Genomic DNA, 20,302 nt, shown 5'->3' with positions numbered 1-20,302 from the left:
TGAGATGTCTGTCTCAGCTACAGCCCCTCCCTACACATGTAATTTGGCTCGAGGTAGGAGAGGTCCACTGAACCTCAGATCTAGGATTGGATTACCTTATTCTACAATTCAAACCATAACCAATTGGAGGATGAAAAATATCTGATGTTGTGTCAGCGGTTAGGGGTTAGTAACTTCTATCTTCACTCCTGTTGCTCGGCTGTGTTAGCGGAGCATGGCATAAGCGAGGAGACTCACTTGGGTGGTTACACCAAGACACGCCCACCCGTTCAACCCTTCTTCCCTACTACCCTACATTGAGACGTGCTAGTCGTAAACATAGTGTAGTCAGCAAAGTACAGAGGGGTGGATAAGAGTTAAGAGTATGACCCCCCCCCACCCAAAGAGAGAGAGTGTAGTAGGGGTCAAACTTCAGAAAGTGACCTCTCAATGATAAGTATGAAGAGGCAGGCTTAGGCCAGGGGGCTAGGCAGAGCTTTTTGAGCATAGAACGAGGGTAAAGTAAACCATTTTGGAGCGCAAAACTGCCCATCACAAAAAATTGACAGTGTGTCAACATTGATCATTTGAATTTCCCATCATTCATAATGTACTATCATAACAACATGAGAATATGAGGATGGAAATGAAATACAAAGTGAAAGAAAAAAAAATGAAATTGAAGTAAATAAGACATTCGCAAGAGACAGAACCACAGTACTCACAGTTCTCTCCAATCCATTATCTACTCTGAGTTCCTAGCCACAAATTGTAGACGTGACGATACTTGTGCTTTCTCATAATCATCACAGTATAGAGCCGGTGTATTCCATAGTCCCGACGAGCGAGGACTGTTCAGGAGGGGTGGGATAGTTTTTAATGAGGGGGGAGGAGAAATTATTACGCTCCAAACGGAGAGGGAGTTGTGGAAACCGGTGAAGTTGGAAGAGGTGGGGCTGACGCATGGCAACGGGTGTCAGTGGTGGCAAACGTGGCTGAGAGTACAGCAGTCCTGGCGAGGGGGAAGAGGGTCCGCCAAAGTTTTAGGTGATTTTAGCTGATTGAGGAAAGAGTAGAATACGGTTTGGTGCAACCTTGAGACCGATCATCTTTTTTTCCCCCAATAGTCACCTTTGCGCAGTGTGATGACAATGTGCCCAGGCCAGTAAAATCCTCCCAGGTACAGAAACGCAGTCCAGAAAGTAGAAGTGCCTCCTCTCAGTTTGTTCCTAGATTACAAACGTTTTGCAGTTCTGTCACCACAGCTCTACGGACAAACATCTGGTCTTTCCCTTTTCCATTCTTTCTCCTCTGGTCTTATATTAACACCTTCCCTTTTTGTTCCCCTTCTTCGCTGCGATCTTCTTCTCCAAGTGTAAACTCCCAACACACACCTTCCAATAGCGCTCTCTCTCTATTGCAGTTTTCCTCTCCCTCTCTTGCTCCATCTAAGCACTCCTGCCTGCCTTCTCTCAATCCCTATTCACTCATTAACCACTCCCTCTTCCTCTTTTTCACCCCTCTCTCTCTCTCTCTCTCTCTCTCGCTCTGGTAACCCTTCAGTCTCCACCTCTGCAGCGCTCTCACGCCTCGCCGTTCCGTTCCTCCTCTCTCTCCTGCCAGTAAGGCACTGGGAGACGGTTCAACTCCAGGAGAGGGATGAACGGAAAAGAGGGAAAGAAACGAGAGAAAACCCACTGGGAGGTGGGGAAAGAGTACATTCCTGCTCCCGCTGTTGCTGGGAAACAATGGCAGTAGTCCAAGCGTTCCTCCTCTCTTCTCCCCTCTCTAGTCTTTCCCTCCCTCTGTCTCGCTCACCTTCCCCCCTCTCTCATGCACTCACTCTTCCTCTTCAGCCCAGCCTCTTTTCCAACCCTTCCTGCAGTGTCGGTACACAGCTGCTGTGAAAACTGCTGGTGATCGTCTGCGTGCTCCTCAGACACACTGCATGAATACTTCCTGAGATGACAGAAGCCCCGTTCCCATTCTACCCGGACTTCAAAGACATTTGGTTAGTGGGTGTATGCGTGTGTTCACATGTATGTGTATGAGTATGTGTGTGCCCACATGAACTGTACTTGTGCACATGAGTGAGTGAGTGAGTGAGTGAGTGAGTGAGTGAGTGAGTGAGTGAGTGAGTGAGTGAGTGAGTGAGTGAGTGAGTGAGTGAGTGAGTGAGTGAGTGAGTGAGTGAGTGAGTGATGTGGTTGTATGTACCTTTTATATCTTTCAGTGTATCACTGACATAAAACAACAGATTATCAAGAGAACGATACAACATTAGGTCAGAAAGACAGGTCAGAGACAGTTAATCAAGGGTTTATATAGACAGGTCAGAGACAGTTAATCAAGGGTTTATATAGACAGGTCAGAGACAGTTAATCAGGGGTTTATATAGAGAGGTCAGAGACAGTTAATCAAGGGTTTATATAGACAGGTCAGAGACAGTTAATCAGGGGTTTATATAGACAGGTCAGAGACAGTTAATCAAGGGTGTATATAGACAGGTCAGAGACAGTTAAGAGACAGTTAATCAAGGGTTTATATAGAGAGGTCAGAGACAGTTAATCAAGGGTGTATATAGACAGGTCAGAGACAGTTAATCAGGGGTTTATATAGAGAGGTCAGAGACAGTTAATCAAGGGTTTATATAGAGAGGTCAGAGACAGTTAATCAAGGGTTTATATAGACAGGTCAGAGACAGTTAATCAAGGGTTTATATAGACAGGTCAGAGACAGTTAATCAGGGGTTTATATAGACAGGTCAGAGGTAGTTAATCAAGGGTTTATATAGAGAGGTCAGAGACAGTTAATCAGGGGTTTATATAGACAGGTCAGAGACAGTTAATCAAGGGTTTATATAGACAGGTCAGAGACAGTTAATCAAGGGTTTATATAGACAGGTCAGAGACAGTTAATCAGGGGTTTATATAGACAGGTCAGAGACAGTTAATCAAGGGCTTATATAGACAGGTCAGAGACAGTTCATCAAGGGTTTATATAGAGAGGTCAGAGACAGTTAATCAAGGGTTTATATAGACAGGTCAGAGACAGTTAATCAAGGGTTTATATAGACAGGTCAGAGACAGTAAATCAAGGGTGTATATAGACAGGTCAGAGACAGTTAATCAGGGGTTTATATAGAGAGGTCAGAGACAGTTAATCAAGGGTTTATATAGAGAGGTCAGAGACAGTTAATCAAGGGTGTATATAGACAGGTCAGAGACAGTTAATCAGGGGTTTATATAGAGAGGTCAGAGACAGTTAATCAAGGGTTTATATAGAGAGGTCAGAGACAGTTAATCAAGGGTTTATATAGAGAGGTCAGAGACAGTTAATCGGGGGTTTATATAGACAGGTCAGAGGTAGTTAATCAAGGGATTATATAGACAGGTCAGAGACAGTTAATCAAGGGTTTATAGAGACAGGTCAGAGACAGTTAATCAAGGGTTTATATAGACAGGTCAGAGACAGTTAATCAAGGGTTTATATAGAGAGGTCAGAGACAGTTAATCAAGGGTTTATATAGAGAGGTCAGAGACAGTTAATCAAGGGTTTATATAGACAGGTCAGAGACAGTTAATCAAGGGTTTATATAGAGAGGTCAGAGACAGTTAATCAAGGGTTTATATTGACAGGTCAGAGACAGTTAATCAAGGGTTTATATCAAGGATAGATTGGGTTGATGGATGGATGGATTGGGTTGGATGGATGGATAGATTGGGTTGGATGGATAGATTGGGTTGGATGGATTGGGTTGGATGGATAGATTGGGTTGGTGGATGGATGGATTGGGTTGGATGGATTGGGTTGATGGATTGGGTAGGATGGATTGGGTTGGATGGATGGATTGGGTTGGATGGATTGGGTTGGATGGATGGATTGGGTTGGATGGATGGATTGGGTTGGATGGATTGGGTTGGATGGATTGGGTTGGATGGATTGGGTTGGATGGATGGATTGGGTTGGATGGATTGGGTTGGATGGATGGATTGGGTTGGATGGATTGGGTTGGATGGTTGGATGGATTGGGTTGGATGGATTGGGTTGGATGGTTGGATGGATTGGGTTGGATGGATGGATAGATTGGGTCGGAAGTAGAGTTCGACCGATTAAACGGAATGGCCGATTGATGAGAGCTGATTTCAAGTTTTCATAACAATCGGAAACCGGTATTTTTGGACAGCGATTTGGCCGATTTTTTACATTTATTATTACTATTATTATTATTTTTACACCTTTATTTAATCTTTATTTAACTAGGCAAGTCAGTTAAGAACACATTCTTATTTTCAATCACGGCCGAGGAACGGTGGGTTAACTGCCTTGTTCAGGGACCCGTACAAATCAGCTGGGCTTGACAATCTGGACCCTCTATTTCTGAAACTATCCGCCGCCATTGTCGCAACCCCTATTACTAGCCTGTTCAACCCCTCTTTCATATCGTCTGAGATCCCCAAGGGTTGGAAAGCTGCCGCAGTCATCCCCCTCTTCAAAGGGGGAGACACCCTGGACCCAAACTGTTACAGACCTATATCCATCCTGCCCTGCCTATCTAAGGTCTTTCGAAAGCCAAGTCAGCAAACAGGTCACTGACCATCTCGAATCCCACCGTACCTTCTCCACTGTGTAATCTGGTTTCCGAGCCGGTCACGGGTGCACCTCAGCCACGCTCAAGGTACTAAACGATATCATAACCGCCATTGATAGAAGACAGTACTGTGCAGCCGTCTTCATCGACCTTGCCAAGGCTTTCGACTCTGTCAATCACCATATTCTTATCGGCAGACTCAGTAGCCTCGGGTTTTCTGATGACTGCCTTGCCTGGTTTACCAACTACTTTGCAGACGGAGTTCAGTGTGTCAAATCGGAGGGCATGCTGTCCGGTCCTCTGGCAGTCTCTATGGGGGTGCCACAGGGTTCAATTCTCGGGCCGACTCTTTTCTCTGTATATATCAATGATGTTGCTCTTGCTGCGGGCGATTCCCTGATCCACCTCTACGCAGACGACACCATTCTATATACTTCCGGCCCGTCCTTGGACACTGTGCTATCTAACCTCCAAACGAGCTTCAATGCCATACAACACTCCTTCCGTGGCCTTCAACTGCTCTTAAACGCTAGTAAAACCAAATGCATGCTTTTCAACCGTTCGCTGCCTGCACCCGCACGCCTGACTAGCATCACCACCCTGGATGGTTCCGACCTTGAATATGTGGACATCTATAAGTACCTAGGTGTCTGGCTAGACTGTAAACTCTCCTTCCAGACTCATATCAAACATCTCCAATCGAAAATCAAATCTAGAGTCGGCTTTCTATTCCGCAACAAAGCCTCCTTCACTCACGCTGCCAAACTTACCCTAGTAAAACTGACTATCCTACCGATCCTCGACTTTGGCGATGTCATTTACAAAATTGCTTCCAACACTCTACTCAGCAAACTGGATGCAGTTTATCACAGTGCCATCCGTTTTGTCACTAAAGCACCTTATACCACCCACCATGCTCTAGTCGGCTGGCCCTCGCTACATATTCGTCGCCAGACCCACTGGCTCCAGGTCATCTACAAGTCCATGCTAGGTAAAGCTCCGCCTTATCTCAGTTCACTGGTCACGATGGCAACACCCACCCGTAGCACGTGCTCCAGCAGGTGTATCTCACTGATCATCCCTAAAGCCAACACCTCATTCGGCCGCCTTTCGTTCCAGTTCTCTGCTGCCTGTGACTGGAACGAATTTCAAAAAACGCTGAAGTTGGAGACTTTTATCTCCCTCACCAACTTCAAACATCTGCTATCTGAGCAGCTAACCGATCGCTGCAGCTGTACATAGTCTATCGGTAAATAGCCCACCCATTTTTACCTACCTCATCCCCATACTGTTTTTATTTATTTACTTTTCTGCTCTTTTGCACACTAATATCTCTACCTGTACATGACCATCTGATCATTTATCACTCCAGTGTTAATCTGCAAAATTATAATTATTCGCCTACCTCCACATGCCTTTTGCACACAATGTATATAGACTCCCTTTTTTTCTACTGTGTTATTGACTTGTTAATTGTTTACTCTGTGTTGTCTGTTCACACTGCTATGCTTTATCTTGGCCAGGTCGCAGTTGCAAATGAGAACTTGTTCTCAACTAACCTACCTGGTTAAATAAAGGTGAAATAAAAAAATAAAAAAATAAAAGGGGCAGAATGACAGATTTTTACCTTGTCAGCTTGGGGATTCAATCTTGCAACCTTACAGTTAACTATTCCAACGCTCTAACCACCTGCCTCTCATTGCACTCCACGAGGAGCCTGCCTGTTAACCGAATGCAGTAAGCCAAGTAAGTTGCTAGCTAGCATTAAACTTATCTTATAAAAAACAATCAATCAATCATAATCACTAGTTAACTACACATGGTTGATGATATTACTAGTTTATCTAGCGTGTCCTGCGTTGCATATAATCTATGCGGTGCGTATTCGTGATAAAGGACTGTCCTTGCTCCAATGTGTACCTAACCATAAACAGCAATGCCTTTCTTAAAATCAATACACAGAAGTATATAGTTTTAAACCTGCATATTTAGCTAAAAGAAATCCAGGTTAGCAGGCAATATTAACCAGGTGAAATTGTGTCACTTCTCTTGCGTTCATTGCACGCAGAGTCAGTGTATATGCAACAGTTTGGGCCGCCTAATTTGCCAGAATTTTACGTAATTATGACATAACATTGAAGGTTGTGCAATGTAACAGGAATATTTAGACTTATGTATGCCACCCGTTAGATAAAACACGGAACGGTTCCGTATTTCACTGAAAGAATAAACATCTTGTTTTCGAGATGATAGTTTCCGGATTCGACCATATTAATGACCTAAGGCTCGTATTTCTGTGTGTTATCATGTTATAACTAAGTCTATGATTTGATAGAGCAGTCTGACTGAGCAATGGTAGGCACCAGCAGGCTCGTAAGCATTCATGCAAACAGCACTTTCGTGTGTTTTGCCAGCAGCTCTTCGCTGTGCTTAAAGCATTGCGATGTTTATGACTTCAAGCCTATCAACTCCCAAGATTAGGCTGGTGTACCAATGTGAAATGGCTAGCTAGTTAACGGGGTGCGCGCTAATAGCGTTTCAAACATCACCCGCTCTGAGACTTGGAGTGGTTGTTCCCCTTGCTCTGTATTGGTAACGCTGCTTCGAGGGTGGCTGTTGTCGATGTGTTCCTGGTTCGAGCCCCGGTAGGAGCGAGGAGAGGGACGGAAGCTATACTGTTACATTGGCAATACTAAAGTGCCTATAAGAACATCCAATAGTCAAAGGTTAATGAAATACAAATGGTATAGAGAGAAATAGTCCTATAATTTCTATAATAACTACAACCTAAAACGTCTTACCTGGGAATATTGAAGACTCATGTTAAAAGGAACTACCAGCTTTCATATGTTCTCATGTTCTGAGCAAGGAACTTAAATGTTAGCTTTCTTACATGGCACATATTGCACTTTTACATTCTTCTCCAACACTTTGTTTTTGCATTATTTAAACCAAATTGAACATTTTTTATTATTATTTATTATTTGTTTCATTATTTATTTGAGGCTAAATTGATTTTATTTATGTATTATATTAAGTTAAAATAAGTGTTCATTCAGTATTGTTGTAATTGTCATTATTTCAAATAATAATGATTAATCGGTATCGGCTTTTTTGGGGGTCCTCCAATAATCGGTATCGGCATTGAAAAATCGTAATCTGTCGACCTCTAGTTGGAAGGATAGATTGGGTTGGTTGGTTGGAAGGATAGATTTGGTTGGTTGGTTGGAAGGATAGATTGGGTTGGTTGGTTGGAAGGATAGATTGGGTTGGTTGGTTGGATGTATGGATTGGGTTGGATGGATTGGGTTGGATGGATTGGGTTGGATGGATAGATTGGGTTGGATGGATGGATGGATTGGGTTGGATGGATAGATTGGGTTGGATGGATGGATGGATTGGGTTGGATGGATAGATAGATTGGGTTGGATGGATGGATGGATTTGGTTGGATGGATAGATAGATTGGGTTGGATGGATGGATTGGGTTGGATGGATGGATAGGTTGGGTTGGATGGATAGATTGGGTTGGGTTGTATGGATGGATTGGGTTGGGTTGTATGGATGGATGGAGTGGGTTGGATGGATGGAGGGATTGGGTTGGATGGATGGATGGATGGATTGGGTTGGATGGATGGAGGGATTGGGTTGGATGGATGGATGGATGGATGGATTGGGTTGGATGGATGGATTGAGTTGGATGGATGATGGATGGATGGATGGATGGATGGATGGATGGGATTGGATGGATGGATGGATGGTTGATGGATGGTTGGATGGATGGATTGGATTGGATGGATAGATTGGGTTGGATGGATGGATGGATGGATGGATGGATGGATGGATTGGGTTGGGTGGATAGATTGGGTTGGATGGATGGTTTGGATGCATGGATTGGGTTGGATGGATAAATAGATTGGGTTGGATGGATGGATGGATGGATGGATGGATGGATGGATGGATTGGGTTGGGTGGATAGATTGGGTTGGATGGATGGTTTGGATGCATGGATTGGGTTGGATGGATAGATAGATTGGGTTGGATGGATGGATTGGGTTGGGTTGGATGGATAGATTGGGTTGGATGGATGGATTGGGTTGGATGGATAGATTGGGTTGGATGGATGGTTTGGATGGATGGATTGGGTAGGATGGATGGATTGGGTTGGATGGATGGATGGATGGTTGGATGGGATTGGATGGATGGATGATTGGATGGATGGATTGAGTTGGATGGATGGATTGGATTGGCTTGGATGGATGGATGGATTGGGTTGAGTTGGATGGATAGATTGGGTTGAATGGATGGATGGATGGATGGATGGATTGGGTTGGATGGATGGATTGGGTTGGATGGATTGAGTTGGATGGATGACAGTTTATAAGGACAAACCAATGCTCTTACAAAGAGCAAACAATAGCAGTAGACAGACAGAGGTTCAGGGTGTTTTGGGACACTAATATCCGCATGAGTCGATTAATCAGCACGTGGCTCAGGATTCTTAGACAATTTGATTCTTTAATAGAAATGGAAGACCAGTACTGCCTCTACAACTATGATGAGAGCACTGCGCATGCTAGACACATGGATGTAATATCACATATTTGGTCGTGAGGTAACCAGGATTCAAAGCATCTCCACCTGCACAGTTTTAAACTGAAACAGTTTACTAAAGAGCATTAGATAAGCTGTTCCAATACAATGTGTAAGCATGTCCTTGAACTTCATTTAGTAACATAAACCATCATTATGCTAAATGTGAAAAATGAATTGCTCATAAAATGTCTTGCAGAATTACTAGAAACTGTGATCATATCAAAGACACCATGTACTGTACGTAGTGTTGTCTTCTTTTACCTTGTCCAGCATGAGACTTGAACCATTATGACTGGTAGAAATTGCCTCAGAATGCACCCAGGAGAAGCCAGGTCCACTGGCGGTTATGTATGTCAGCCATGGATCTTGCATTTGGGAAAATATCCGTGTAAAAAGGACAATGACATTCAATAGAGTTAAAGTAGCTACTGCCTTTGAGGCAGTACTAATGAGGTCATTGGTCAGCATGCTAGTGCTAAAATAGAGCTCTCTATCTTGAAGCATCACCAAGAATCAAGGATCCGCACAGCACACTCACATGATTTTACATCTGTCATGTCCTTTAAGACAAAAGACAAGTTAATTCAGATGAGGGATGGAGAATGAGAAGAGTAAATGGCTTCGTAGGGTATATATGGTCCTACACATTGGTCTTGTGTCAATGGAACTCCTTTTCAACTCTGTCAAATTAGCAAGAGCAATTCGTCCACCCTGACCACAGCCACTAGCTTGTTGTCACTAGCTTTCACAATCCCCCATCAGACGTTGGGTTTCAGCTAAATACCTTGCCAGATTCTTCCTGTTAACCACTAAGGACACTTCTATACTTCCACTCTCCCTCTCTCATGTTGTCACTTCAACAAGGGGACCAGTCAGAATAGGCAGCTGCTCGCCCAAGACTTCAGACTGACTGCTTCCTTTTTCTGCCTCTAAGGTTTGACCAAAGATGGTCTATACAGCTACAGTTGAAGTCGGAAGTTTACATACACCCTAGCCAAATACATTTAAACTCAGTAATTCACAATTCCTGACATTTAATCCAAGTAACAATTCCCTGTCTTAGGTCAGTTAGGATCACATTTAAGAATGTGAAATGTAGAGAATAATAGTAGAGAAAATGATTTATTTCAGCTTTTATGTCTTTCATCACATTCCCAGTGGGTTAGAAGTTTACATACACTCAATTAGTATTTGGTAGCATTGCCTTTAAATTGTTTAACTTGGGTCAAAAGTTTTGGGTAGCCTTCCACAAGCTTCCCACAATAAGTTGGGTGAATTTTGGCCCATTCCTCCTGACAGAGCTGGTGTAGTCAGGTTTGTAGGCCTCCTTGCTCACACACGCTTTTTCAGTTCTGCCACACATTTTCTATAGGATTGAGGTCAGGGCTTTGTGATGACCACTCCAATACCTTGACTTTGTTGTCCTTAAGCCATTTTGTCACAACTTTGGAAGTATGCTTGGGGTCATTGTCCATTTGGAAGACACATTTACGACCAAGCTTAACTTCCTGACTGATGTCTTGATATCTTGTTTCAATATATCCACATAATTTTCCTACCTCATGATGCCATCTATTTTGTGAGTGCACCAGTCCCTCCTGCAGCAAAGCACCCCCACAACATGATGCTGCCACCCCACGGTTGGGATGGTGTTCTTCAGCTTGCAAGCGTTCCCCCTTTTTCCTCCGAACATAATGATGTTCATTATGGCCCAACAGTTCTATTTTTGTTTCTTCAGACCAGAGGACAACACTGGTCCCATGGTGTTTATACTTGTGTACTATTGTTTGTACAGATGAACGTGGTACCTTCAGGCATTTGGAAATTGCTCCCAAGGAAGAACCAGACTTGTGGAGGTATACAATTTACAAGGTCTTGGCTGATTTATTTTGATATTCCCATGATGTCAAGCAAAGAGGCACTGCGTTTGAAGTGGAGTCAGTAGAGTCAGTAGTTAGCAGAGTCAGAAGTTAGTAGAGTTGGTAGAGTCAGTAGCGTCAGTAGAGTCAGTAGTTAGTAGAGTCAGCATATTTTGTAGAGTCAGTAGAGTTGGTAGAGTCAGTAGTTAATAGAGTCAGCATAGTTTGTAGAGTCAGTAGAGTTAGTAGAGTCAGTAGTTAACATAGTCAGAAGATAGTAGAGTTGGTAGAGTCAGTAGTTAATAGAGTCAGCATAGTTTGTAGTCAGCAGAGTTAATAGAGTCAGTAGAGTTAGTAGAGTCAGTAGTTAGCAGAGTCAGTAGTTAGTAGAGTTGGTAGAGTCAGTAGAGTTAGTAGTTAGTAGAGTCAGTAGTAAGCAGAGTCAGTAGCTCGTAGAGTTGGTAGAGTCAGTAGTTAGCAGAGTCAGTAGCTTGTAGAGTTGGTAGAGTCAGTAGTTGGTAGAGTTCATAGAGTCAGTAGAGACAGTAGAGTTAGTAAAATCAGTCGAGTCAGTAGAGTCAGTAGAGTTAATAGAGTCTGTAGTTAGTAGAGTCAGTAGAGCTAGTAGACTCAGTAGTTGGTAGAGTCAGTAGTTGGTAGAGTCAGTAGTTAGTAGAGTCAGTAGTTTGTAGAGTTAGTAGCGTCAGTAGAGTCAGTAGTTAGTAGAGTCAGCAGAGTTTGTAGAGTCATCAGAGTTTGTAGAGTCAGTAGAGTTAGTCGAGTCAGTAATTAGCCGAGTGGGTAGTTAGTAGAGTATGTTCCGGAGTTCTAAATTGAGCAGCTGCTGAAAAATGAGCTCCTGTATATATTGAGATTTAAATGTTTTTTTAGAGTGAAGTACATCGAAAAAATCAAGAGAAAACTGCAAGACTCAATAGAAGACAAAACAAGGAACAAACCAAAAAAGACAGGCTTTTGAAAAATTAACTATTTTTCATAAAATTGTACAGTTATCTTAGCTAGCTGAATTGCTAGCAGAATTGTTTACTTGTTGCTAAGCAGTTGCTAGGGACTCTCCTGGAAGAAGCTAGCTAGCTTACAAAGAATAACAACAAAAAATATCTAGTTAACAGAAGAAAGGAAGACAAAATAAGGACAAAAGAAGGACAGAAGAAAAAGGAAAAGAAAGAGGACAACAAAGTGAAACAGTCAGCACTTCTATTGCAACTTCGTATTTCGTCGTCCTAACGTAGTCTACACTGCTATCTGCCCAGCAGCTAGCCAGCTAGCAAACGTCCACTGTCTACCGAATAGCAGCACTGTAGAAACTATTACACTCAACTGAACGACTTGATTAGTGTAGTGTTAGCTAGCTACATAGTTGTCTTTGCTGTCTTCGTATCCAAGATAATTGTGTAGTTTAGAGCGTGTAGTCTTAAAGTGATTATCTTAATTTACCGAGGTTAGCTAGCCAGCTATTTGTCGTCCTTAACGTAGGAGACACTGCTAGCTAGCCAACAGCTAGCCAACGTCTACTGAATAGAACTTCCGCACTCAACAACCCGGTCGCATTCCGCTTCGCTCCACAGGTAGTATCACATTTTCATTTAATTTCATTACAGCACAACGGTTTGATTTGTTTGATCGTAGCTAGCTACATAGCTAGCTACATAGCCGTCCTTGTATCAAAGATAATTGTGTAGTCTAGAGCGATTTTCTAGGTTAGCTAGCCAGCTATTGTCGTTCTTTTAGCAACGTAACGTAATCAACACTGCTAGCTAGCCAGCTAGCCCCGAATAGCAGCACTGTAGAAACTACTACACTCAACGGAACGACTTGATTAGTGTAGTGTCAACAACGCAGCCACTGCCAGCTAGCCTACAAAGTCAACAACGCAGCCACTGCCAGCTAGCCTACTTCAGCAGTACTGTATCATTTTAATCATTTTAGTCAATAAGATTCTTGCTACGTAAGCTTAACTTTCTGAATATTCGAGACGTGTAGTCCACTTGTCATTCCAATCTCCTTGCATTAGCGTAGCCTCTTCTGTAGCCTGTCAACTATGTGTCTGTCTATCCCTGTTATCTCCTCTCTGCACAGACCATACAAACGCTCCACACCGCGTGGCCGCGGACACCCTAATCTGGTGGTCCCAGCGCGCACGACCCACGTGGAGTTCCAGGTCTCCGGTAGCCTCTGGAACTGCCGATCTGCGTCCAACAAGGCAGAGTTCATCTCAGCTTATGCCTCCCTCCAGTCCCTCGACTTCTTGGCACTGACGGAAACATGGATCACCACAGATAACACTGCTACTCCTACTGCTCTCTCTTCGTCCGCCCACGTGTTCTCGCACACCCTGAGAGCTTCTGGTCAGCGGGGTGGTGGCACCGGGATCCTCATCTCTCCCAAGTGGTCATTCTCTCTTTCTCCCCTTACCCATCTGTCTATCGCCTCCTTTGAATTTCATGCTGTCACAGTTACCAGCCCTTTCAAGCTTAACATCCTTATCATTTATCGCCCTCCAGGTCCCCTCGGAGAGTTCATCAATGAGCTTGATGTCTTGATAAGCTCCTTTCCTGAGGACGGCTCACCTCTCACAGTTCTGGGCGACTTTAACCTCCCCACGTCTACCTTTGACTCATTCCTCTCTGCCTCCTTCTTTCCACTCCTTTCCTCTTTTGACCTCACCCTCTCACCTTCCCCCTACTCACAAGGCAGGCAATACGCTCGACCTCATCTTTACTAGATGCTGTTCTTCCACTAACCTCATTGCAACTCCCCTCCAAGTCTCCGACCACTACCTTGTATCCTTTTCCCTCTCGCTCTCATCCAACACTTCCCACACTGCCCCTACTCGGATGGTATCGCGCCGTCCCAACCTTCGCTCTCTCTCCCCGCTACTCTCTCCTCTTCCATCCTATCATCTCTTCCCTCTGCTCAAACCTTCTCCAACCTATCTCCTGATTCTGCCTCCTCAACCCTCCTCTCCTCCCTTTCTGCATCCTTTGACTCTCTATGTCCCCTATCTTCCAGGCCGGCTCGGTCCTCCCCTCCCGCTCCGTGGCTCGACGACTCATTGCGAGCTCACAGAACAGGGCTCCGGGCAGCCGAGCGGAAATGGAGGAAAACTCGCCTCCCTGCGGACCTGGCATCCTTTCACTCCCTCCTCTCTACATTTTCCTCCTCTGTCTCTGCTGCTAAAGCCACTTTCTACCACTCTAAATTCCAAGCATCTGCCTCTAACCCTAGGAAGCTCTTTGCCACCTTCTCCTCCCTCCTGAATCCTCCTCCCCCCTCCTCCCTCTCTGCAGATGACTTCGTCAACCATTTTGAAAAGAAGGTCGACGACATCCGATCCTCGTTTGCTAAGTCAAACGACACTGCTGGTTCTGCTCACACTGCCCTACCCTGTGCTCTGACCTCTTTCTCCCCTCTCTCTCCAGATGAAATCTCGCGTCTTGTGACGGCCGGCCGCCCAACAACCTGCCCGCTCGACCCTATCCCTCCTCTCTTCTCCAGACCATTTCCGGAGACCTTCTCCTTACCTCACCTCGCTCATCAACTCATCCCTGACCGCTGGCTACGTCCCTTCCGTCTTCAAGAGAGCGAGAGTTGCACCCCTTCTGAAAAAACCTACACTCGATCCCTCCGATGTCAACAACTACAGACCAGTATCCCTTCTTTCTTTTCTCTCCAAAACTCTTGAACGTGCCGTCCTTGGCCAGCTCTCCCGCTATCTCTCTCAGAATGACCTTCTTGATCCAAATCAGTCAGGTTTCAAGACTAGTCATTCAACTGAGACTGCTCTTCTCTGTATCACGGAGGCGCTCCGCACTGCTAAAGCTAACTCTCTCTCCTCTGCTCTCATCCTTCTAGACCTATCGGCTGCCTTCGATACTGTGAACCATCAGATCCTCCTCTCCACCCTCTCCGAGTTGGGCATCTCCGGCGCGGCCCACGCTTGGTTGCGTCCTACCTGACAGGTCGCTCCTACCAGGTGGCGTGGCGAGAATCTGTCTCCTCACCACGCGCTCTCACCACTGGTGTCCCCCAGGGCTCTGTTCTAGGCCCTCTCCTATTCTCGCTATACACCAAGTCACTTGGCTCTGTCATAACCTCACATGGTCTCTCCTATCATTGCTATGCAGACGACACACAATTAATCTTCTCCTTTCCCCTTCTGATGACCAGGTGGCGAATCGCATCTCTGCATGTCTGGCAGACATATCAGTGTGGATGACGGATCACCACCTCAAGCTGAACCTCGGCAAGACGGAGCTGCTCTTCCTCCCGGGGGAAGGACTGCCCGTTCCATGATCTCGCCATCACGGTTGACAACTCCATTGTGTCCTCCCAGAGCGCTAAGAACCTTGGCGTGATCCTGGACAACACCCTGTCGTTCTCAACTAACATCAAGGCGGTGGCCCGTTCCTGTAGGTTCATGCTCTACAACCAGGCCTAATCCAGGCACTTGTCATCTCCCGTCTGGATTACTGCAACTCGCTGTTGGCTGGGCTCCCTGCCTGTGCCATTAAACCCCTACAACTCATCCAGAACGCTGCAGCCCGTCTGGTGTTCAACCTTCCCAAGTTCTCTCACGTCACCCCGCTCCTCCGCTCTCTCCACTGGCTTCCAGTTGAAGCTCGCATCCGCTACAAGACCATGGTGCTTGCCTACGGAGCTGTGAGGGGAACGGCACCTCAGTACCTCCAGGCTCTGATCAGGCCCTACACCCAAACAAGGGCACTGCGTTCATCCACCTCTGGCCTGCTCGCCTCCCTACCACTGAGGAAGTACAGTTCCCGCTCAGCCCAGTCAAAACTGTTCGCTGCTCTGGCTCCCCAATGGTGGAACACACTCCCTCACGACGCCAGGACAGCGGAGTCAATCACCACCTTCCGGAGACACCTGAAACCCCACCTCTTTAAGGAATACCTAGGATAGGACAAAGTAATCCTTCTCAACCCCTTAAAAGATTTAGATGCACTATTGTAAAGTGGCTGTTCCACTGGATGTCATAAGGTGAATGCACCAATTTGTAAGTCGCTCTGGATAAGAGCGTCTGCTAAATGACTTAAATGTTAAATGTAAATGTAGAGTTGGTAGAGTCAGTAGTTGGTAGAGTCAGTAGAGTTCGTAGTTAGTAGAGTCAGTAGCGTTAGTAGAGTCAGTAGTTAGTATAGTCATGCGCGTCAGTAGAGTTGGAGTCAATAGAGTCAGTACAGTTAGTAGAGTCAGTAGAGTTAGTAGAGGCAGTGGTTAACATAGTCAGAAGATAGTAGAGTTGGTAGAGTCAGTAGTTAATAGAGTCAGCATAGTTTGTAGTCAGCAGAGTCAGTAGAGTTAGTAGTTAGTAGAGTCAGTAGTTAGCAGAGTCAGTAGCTCGTAGAGTTGGTAGAGTCAGTAGTTAGCAGAGTCAGTAGATAGTGGAGTCGGTAGAGTCAGTAGAGTCAATAGAGTTAGTAGAAATAGTAGAGTCAGTAGTTAGCAGAGTCAGTAGCTCGTAGAGTTGGTAGAGTCAGTAGAGCTAGTAGAGTCAGTAGTTGTAGTTGGTAGAGTCAGTAGTTGGTAGAGTCAGTAGTTAGTAGAGTCAGCAGTTAGTAGAGTTAGTAGAGTCAGTAGTTCTAGTTGGTAGAGTCAGTAGTTGGTAGAGTCAGTAGTTAGTAGAGTCAGCATAGTTTGTAGAGTCAGCAGAGTTTGTAGAGTTAGTAGAGTTATTAGAGTCAGTAGTCAGTAGTGTTAGTAGAGTCAGTAGTTTGTAGTCAGTAGAGTGAGTAGAGTTTGTAGAGTCAGTAGAGTTAGGAGTCAGTAGAGTCAGTAGAGTTAGAGCCAGTAGTTTGTAGTCAGTAGAGTTAGTAGAGTCAGTAGAGTTAGTAGTCAGTAGAGTCAGTAGAGTTAATAGAGTCAATAGTTAGTAGAGTTAGTAGAATCAGTAGTTAGTAGACTCAATAGAGTCAATAGAGTGAGTAGAGTCAGTAGTCAGTAGAGTTAGTAGAGTCAGTAGTTAGCAAAGTCAGTAGAGTCAGTAGTTCGTAGAGTCAGTAGTTAGAATCAGTAGAGTAAGTAGAGTCAGTAGTCAGTAGAGTAGGTAGAGTCAGTAGTTAGTAGAGTCAGTAGAGTTGGTAGAGTCAGTAGCTAGTGGAGTCAGTAGAGTTAGTCGAATTAGAGTCCGTAGGGTTAGAGTCAATAGAGTCAGTAGTTAGTAGAGTCAGTATAGTAAGTAGTTAGCAGAGTCAGTAGAGTCAGTAGTTCATAGAGTTAGTAGAGTCAGTAAAGTTAGTAGAGTCAGTAGTCAGTAGAGTTAGAGTCAGTAGAGTCAGAGTCAGTAGAGTCAGTTCTGGTCGTAATATAGACCGATATAGACTTTTAGCAGAGGTCATATATTATGTAAATTGCATTTCGAAAAGAGAAAAAATCCTTTCACAAACTATATTTTTAATGGAGCCATTTTTCCTTCATTTTGATTTCTTCTTTTATGGAATTTTTTATTGTAGTACAAATATGTTCTCAATGGCAGGGTTGCACTTTCCCAAACCGAGGTTTAGAAACAGCAAAATCCTGACCAGCCAGCTCGTCTTTTCTGTCCACCATTATGTCCCTCGTGATGAAACCCATATCGTTGTCCTAGCCTTCTGGCAAACACGAGCCCCCACAGATTGACAGTCTGATGTATGCTGCGTGACATGCATGCATTACCCAGACTGTGATATATGTTCAACAGCTAGCTGGATGGAAGCCTTGAAATAACCCAGATGCCACGCGAACACGAGAGCTCTGTTGTGTCTTAAAGTTTCTGGCAGACATGGTATAGAAGTGGTTTATCTGACCAAGGCCATAGGGGTATGGGGGAACATATGGAGACATATAGAGGAGGGGTGTTGGATTGATGTGGGTGTCTGTTCTATTTATCTTCCCATGCAGTGGAAGGGAGCTCCAGCTGTTGTGTCAGTTTTGTGTCCGTCCAGGAGCTGTGCACAAACTGATTATGGTTGTGGTCTATAGCTATGATGCTGGTTGGTTCTTAACCAATCAGGGTCACACAGAGTGTTTCTTTGTAGTCTTAAAGAAATTTACTTTGAAACAAAAGTATACATCTCACACACATGGTTATGGGCTTAAAAAAAGAATATACCTGTACCATGAGTTGAAGTGTATTAGATTTTGAGTTTGCAGTCCAGCGTTACTTTTTATTTTCATCACAGAAGACAAATAACAAAACCGGTTGACATAGAAACACAGGATTTTTGGCGGCTTTAAAAAAAATTATGTTTATTAATTAGGAAATTATTTTTAAAAAATCTGAATAACATTCCACCCATGAGGCCAGTCGGTCAGTTGCCTGCAGGCAATGGCTACGGTGTATTGTCTGGTCAGAGTCTACGAGGTTGGACAAAGGCCTTCCATATGATATTGGGCAACTCACATACAGTACATTTATACTGACTAAACACCCACTCACACACAGTACATTTACACTGACTGCACACCTACACACATAGAGTACATTTATACTGACTACACACCCACACCAACACACCCAATGACTACACACCCACACCTACACACCCACTGACGACACACCCACTCACAAACAGTGATGTGACATTAAAACTTGAAACTTAAGGTCTTCCATGCTAATGTTGAGGTGAGATCTGAAACAATGAAATATAAAACTCCCAGAACATCCCCTTCACTATGAGGAGGTTAGGAAACTGCATTGGTTTTAGTGTTGTTGTCTTGAGCTCTGTGGAAACGAGCAGATTGACCTCTCAACAGTAACTCCATCATCCAGACAGCGCAGGAAGCAGGTCACAAATCAGTGCTGGACAGTTTGTGTAGATGTGTCAGAAACTGGGGCTCTCATCACCCCTCCATCCATCCCATCATTCCTCTAAAACTGTTCTGGCCTTCAGTGAAACCTCACGCGTTTCCTGAGAGATCCATCAAACACATCCAGATGCTTGGCCTAAACATTTCCACAAGCTTGCTCATGGTGAGTGTCGTGAGGAGTGAATGAGAGATTCCATATGTCTCCCCCCAACTGAGACGAGACAGATACTGTAGTTTTGTTGAATTATGGAGGGTCTTCTAGTATCGCCTCCTTCATGTCTCCGGTTTTGATCCCGACTGAAACTGAATACTATGAGTCCCTTTTCATGTAAAAAAAAATGCATATTTCCATTATCTGGGACTCCTGCATTTCCTTTATCAGGGAATTAATTAATATCAAATAAGGTGTGGGCAATGAGGAAACTGACACAACCTCCTTCATCCTCTGTGTTCCAGAACCCTCTCATTCCCTCCTGTTTGCTCTGTATTCTAGATCCCTCCCATTACATCCAGTTTCCTCTGTATTCTAGATCCCTCCCATTCCATCCTGTTTCCTCTGTGTTCTAGATCCCTCCCATTCCATCCAGTTTCCTCTGTGTTCTAGATCCCTCTCATTCCCTCCTGTTTCCTCTGTATTCTAGATCCCTCCCATTCCATCCTGTTTCCTCTGTGTTCTAGATCCCTCCCATTCCATCCAGTTTCCTCTGTATTCTAGATCCCTCTCATTCCATCCTGTTTCCTCTGTATTCTAGATCCCTCTCATTCCATCCTGTTTCCTCTGTATTCTAGATCCCTCTCATTTCTCCTGTTTCCTCTGTGTTCTAGATCCCTCCCATTCCATCCTGTTTCCTCTGTATTCTAGATCCCTCCCATTCCATCCTGTTTCCTCTGTATTCTAGATCCCTCCCATTCCATCCTGTTTCCTCTGTATTCTAGATCCCTCTCATTCCATCCTGTTTCCTCTGTATTCTAGATCCCTCCCATTCCATCCTGTTTCATCTGTATTCCAGATCCCTCCCATTCCATCCTGTTTCATCTGTATTCTAGATCCCTCCCATTCTATCCTGTTTCCTCTGTATTCTAGATCCCTCTCATTCCATCCTGTTTCCTCTGTATTCTAGATCCCTCCCATTCCATCCTGTTTCCTCTGTGTTCCAGAACCCTCTCATTCCATCCTGTTTACTCTGTATTCTAGATCCCTCCCATTCCATCCTGTTTCCTCTGTGTTCCAGAACCCTCTCATTCCATCCTGTTTCCTCTGTGTTCTAGATCCCTCTCATTCCCTCCTGTTTCCTCTGTATTCTAGATCCCTCCCATTCCATCCTGTTTCCTCTGTGTTCTAGATCCCTCCCATTCCATCCAGTTTCCTCTGTATTCTAGATCCCTCCCATTCCATCCTGTTTCCTCTGTATTCTAGATCCCTCCCATTCCATCCTGTTTCCTCTGTA

The 20,302-nt window shown here is 44.5% G+C and overlaps 1 protein-coding gene across 3 annotated transcripts in view; it reads right to left on the bottom strand.

Annotated features, from left to right (window-relative positions):
• Positions 1-20,302, bottom strand: part of kif26aa (kinesin family member 26Aa) — a 182,723-nt gene that overhangs the window by 57,902 nt on the left and 104,519 nt on the right. Inside the window, exon 1 of one of the 3 annotated variants that reach the window (XM_052471318.1) lies at positions 705-1,435. The exons of the other annotated variants lie outside the window; for them this stretch is intronic. Within the exon in view, the coding sequence (XP_052327278.1) occupies positions 705-721 (17 nt within the window). The 5' untranslated portion in view covers positions 722-1,435. Of the gene's footprint in view, positions 1-704; positions 1,436-20,302 lie in introns of those variants that run through there. 3 annotated transcript variants of the gene reach the window in all.

Source organism: Oncorhynchus keta, chromosome 19 (genome assembly GCF_023373465.1).
Source record: "Oncorhynchus keta strain PuntledgeMale-10-30-2019 chromosome 19, Oket_V2, whole genome shotgun sequence".
In the NCBI taxonomy this organism is placed as follows: Eukaryota; Metazoa; Chordata; class Actinopteri; order Salmoniformes; family Salmonidae; genus Oncorhynchus; species Oncorhynchus keta.
The sequence above is the reverse complement of the archived record's forward strand: the minus strand, read 5'-3'. Positions and strand labels throughout refer to the sequence as shown.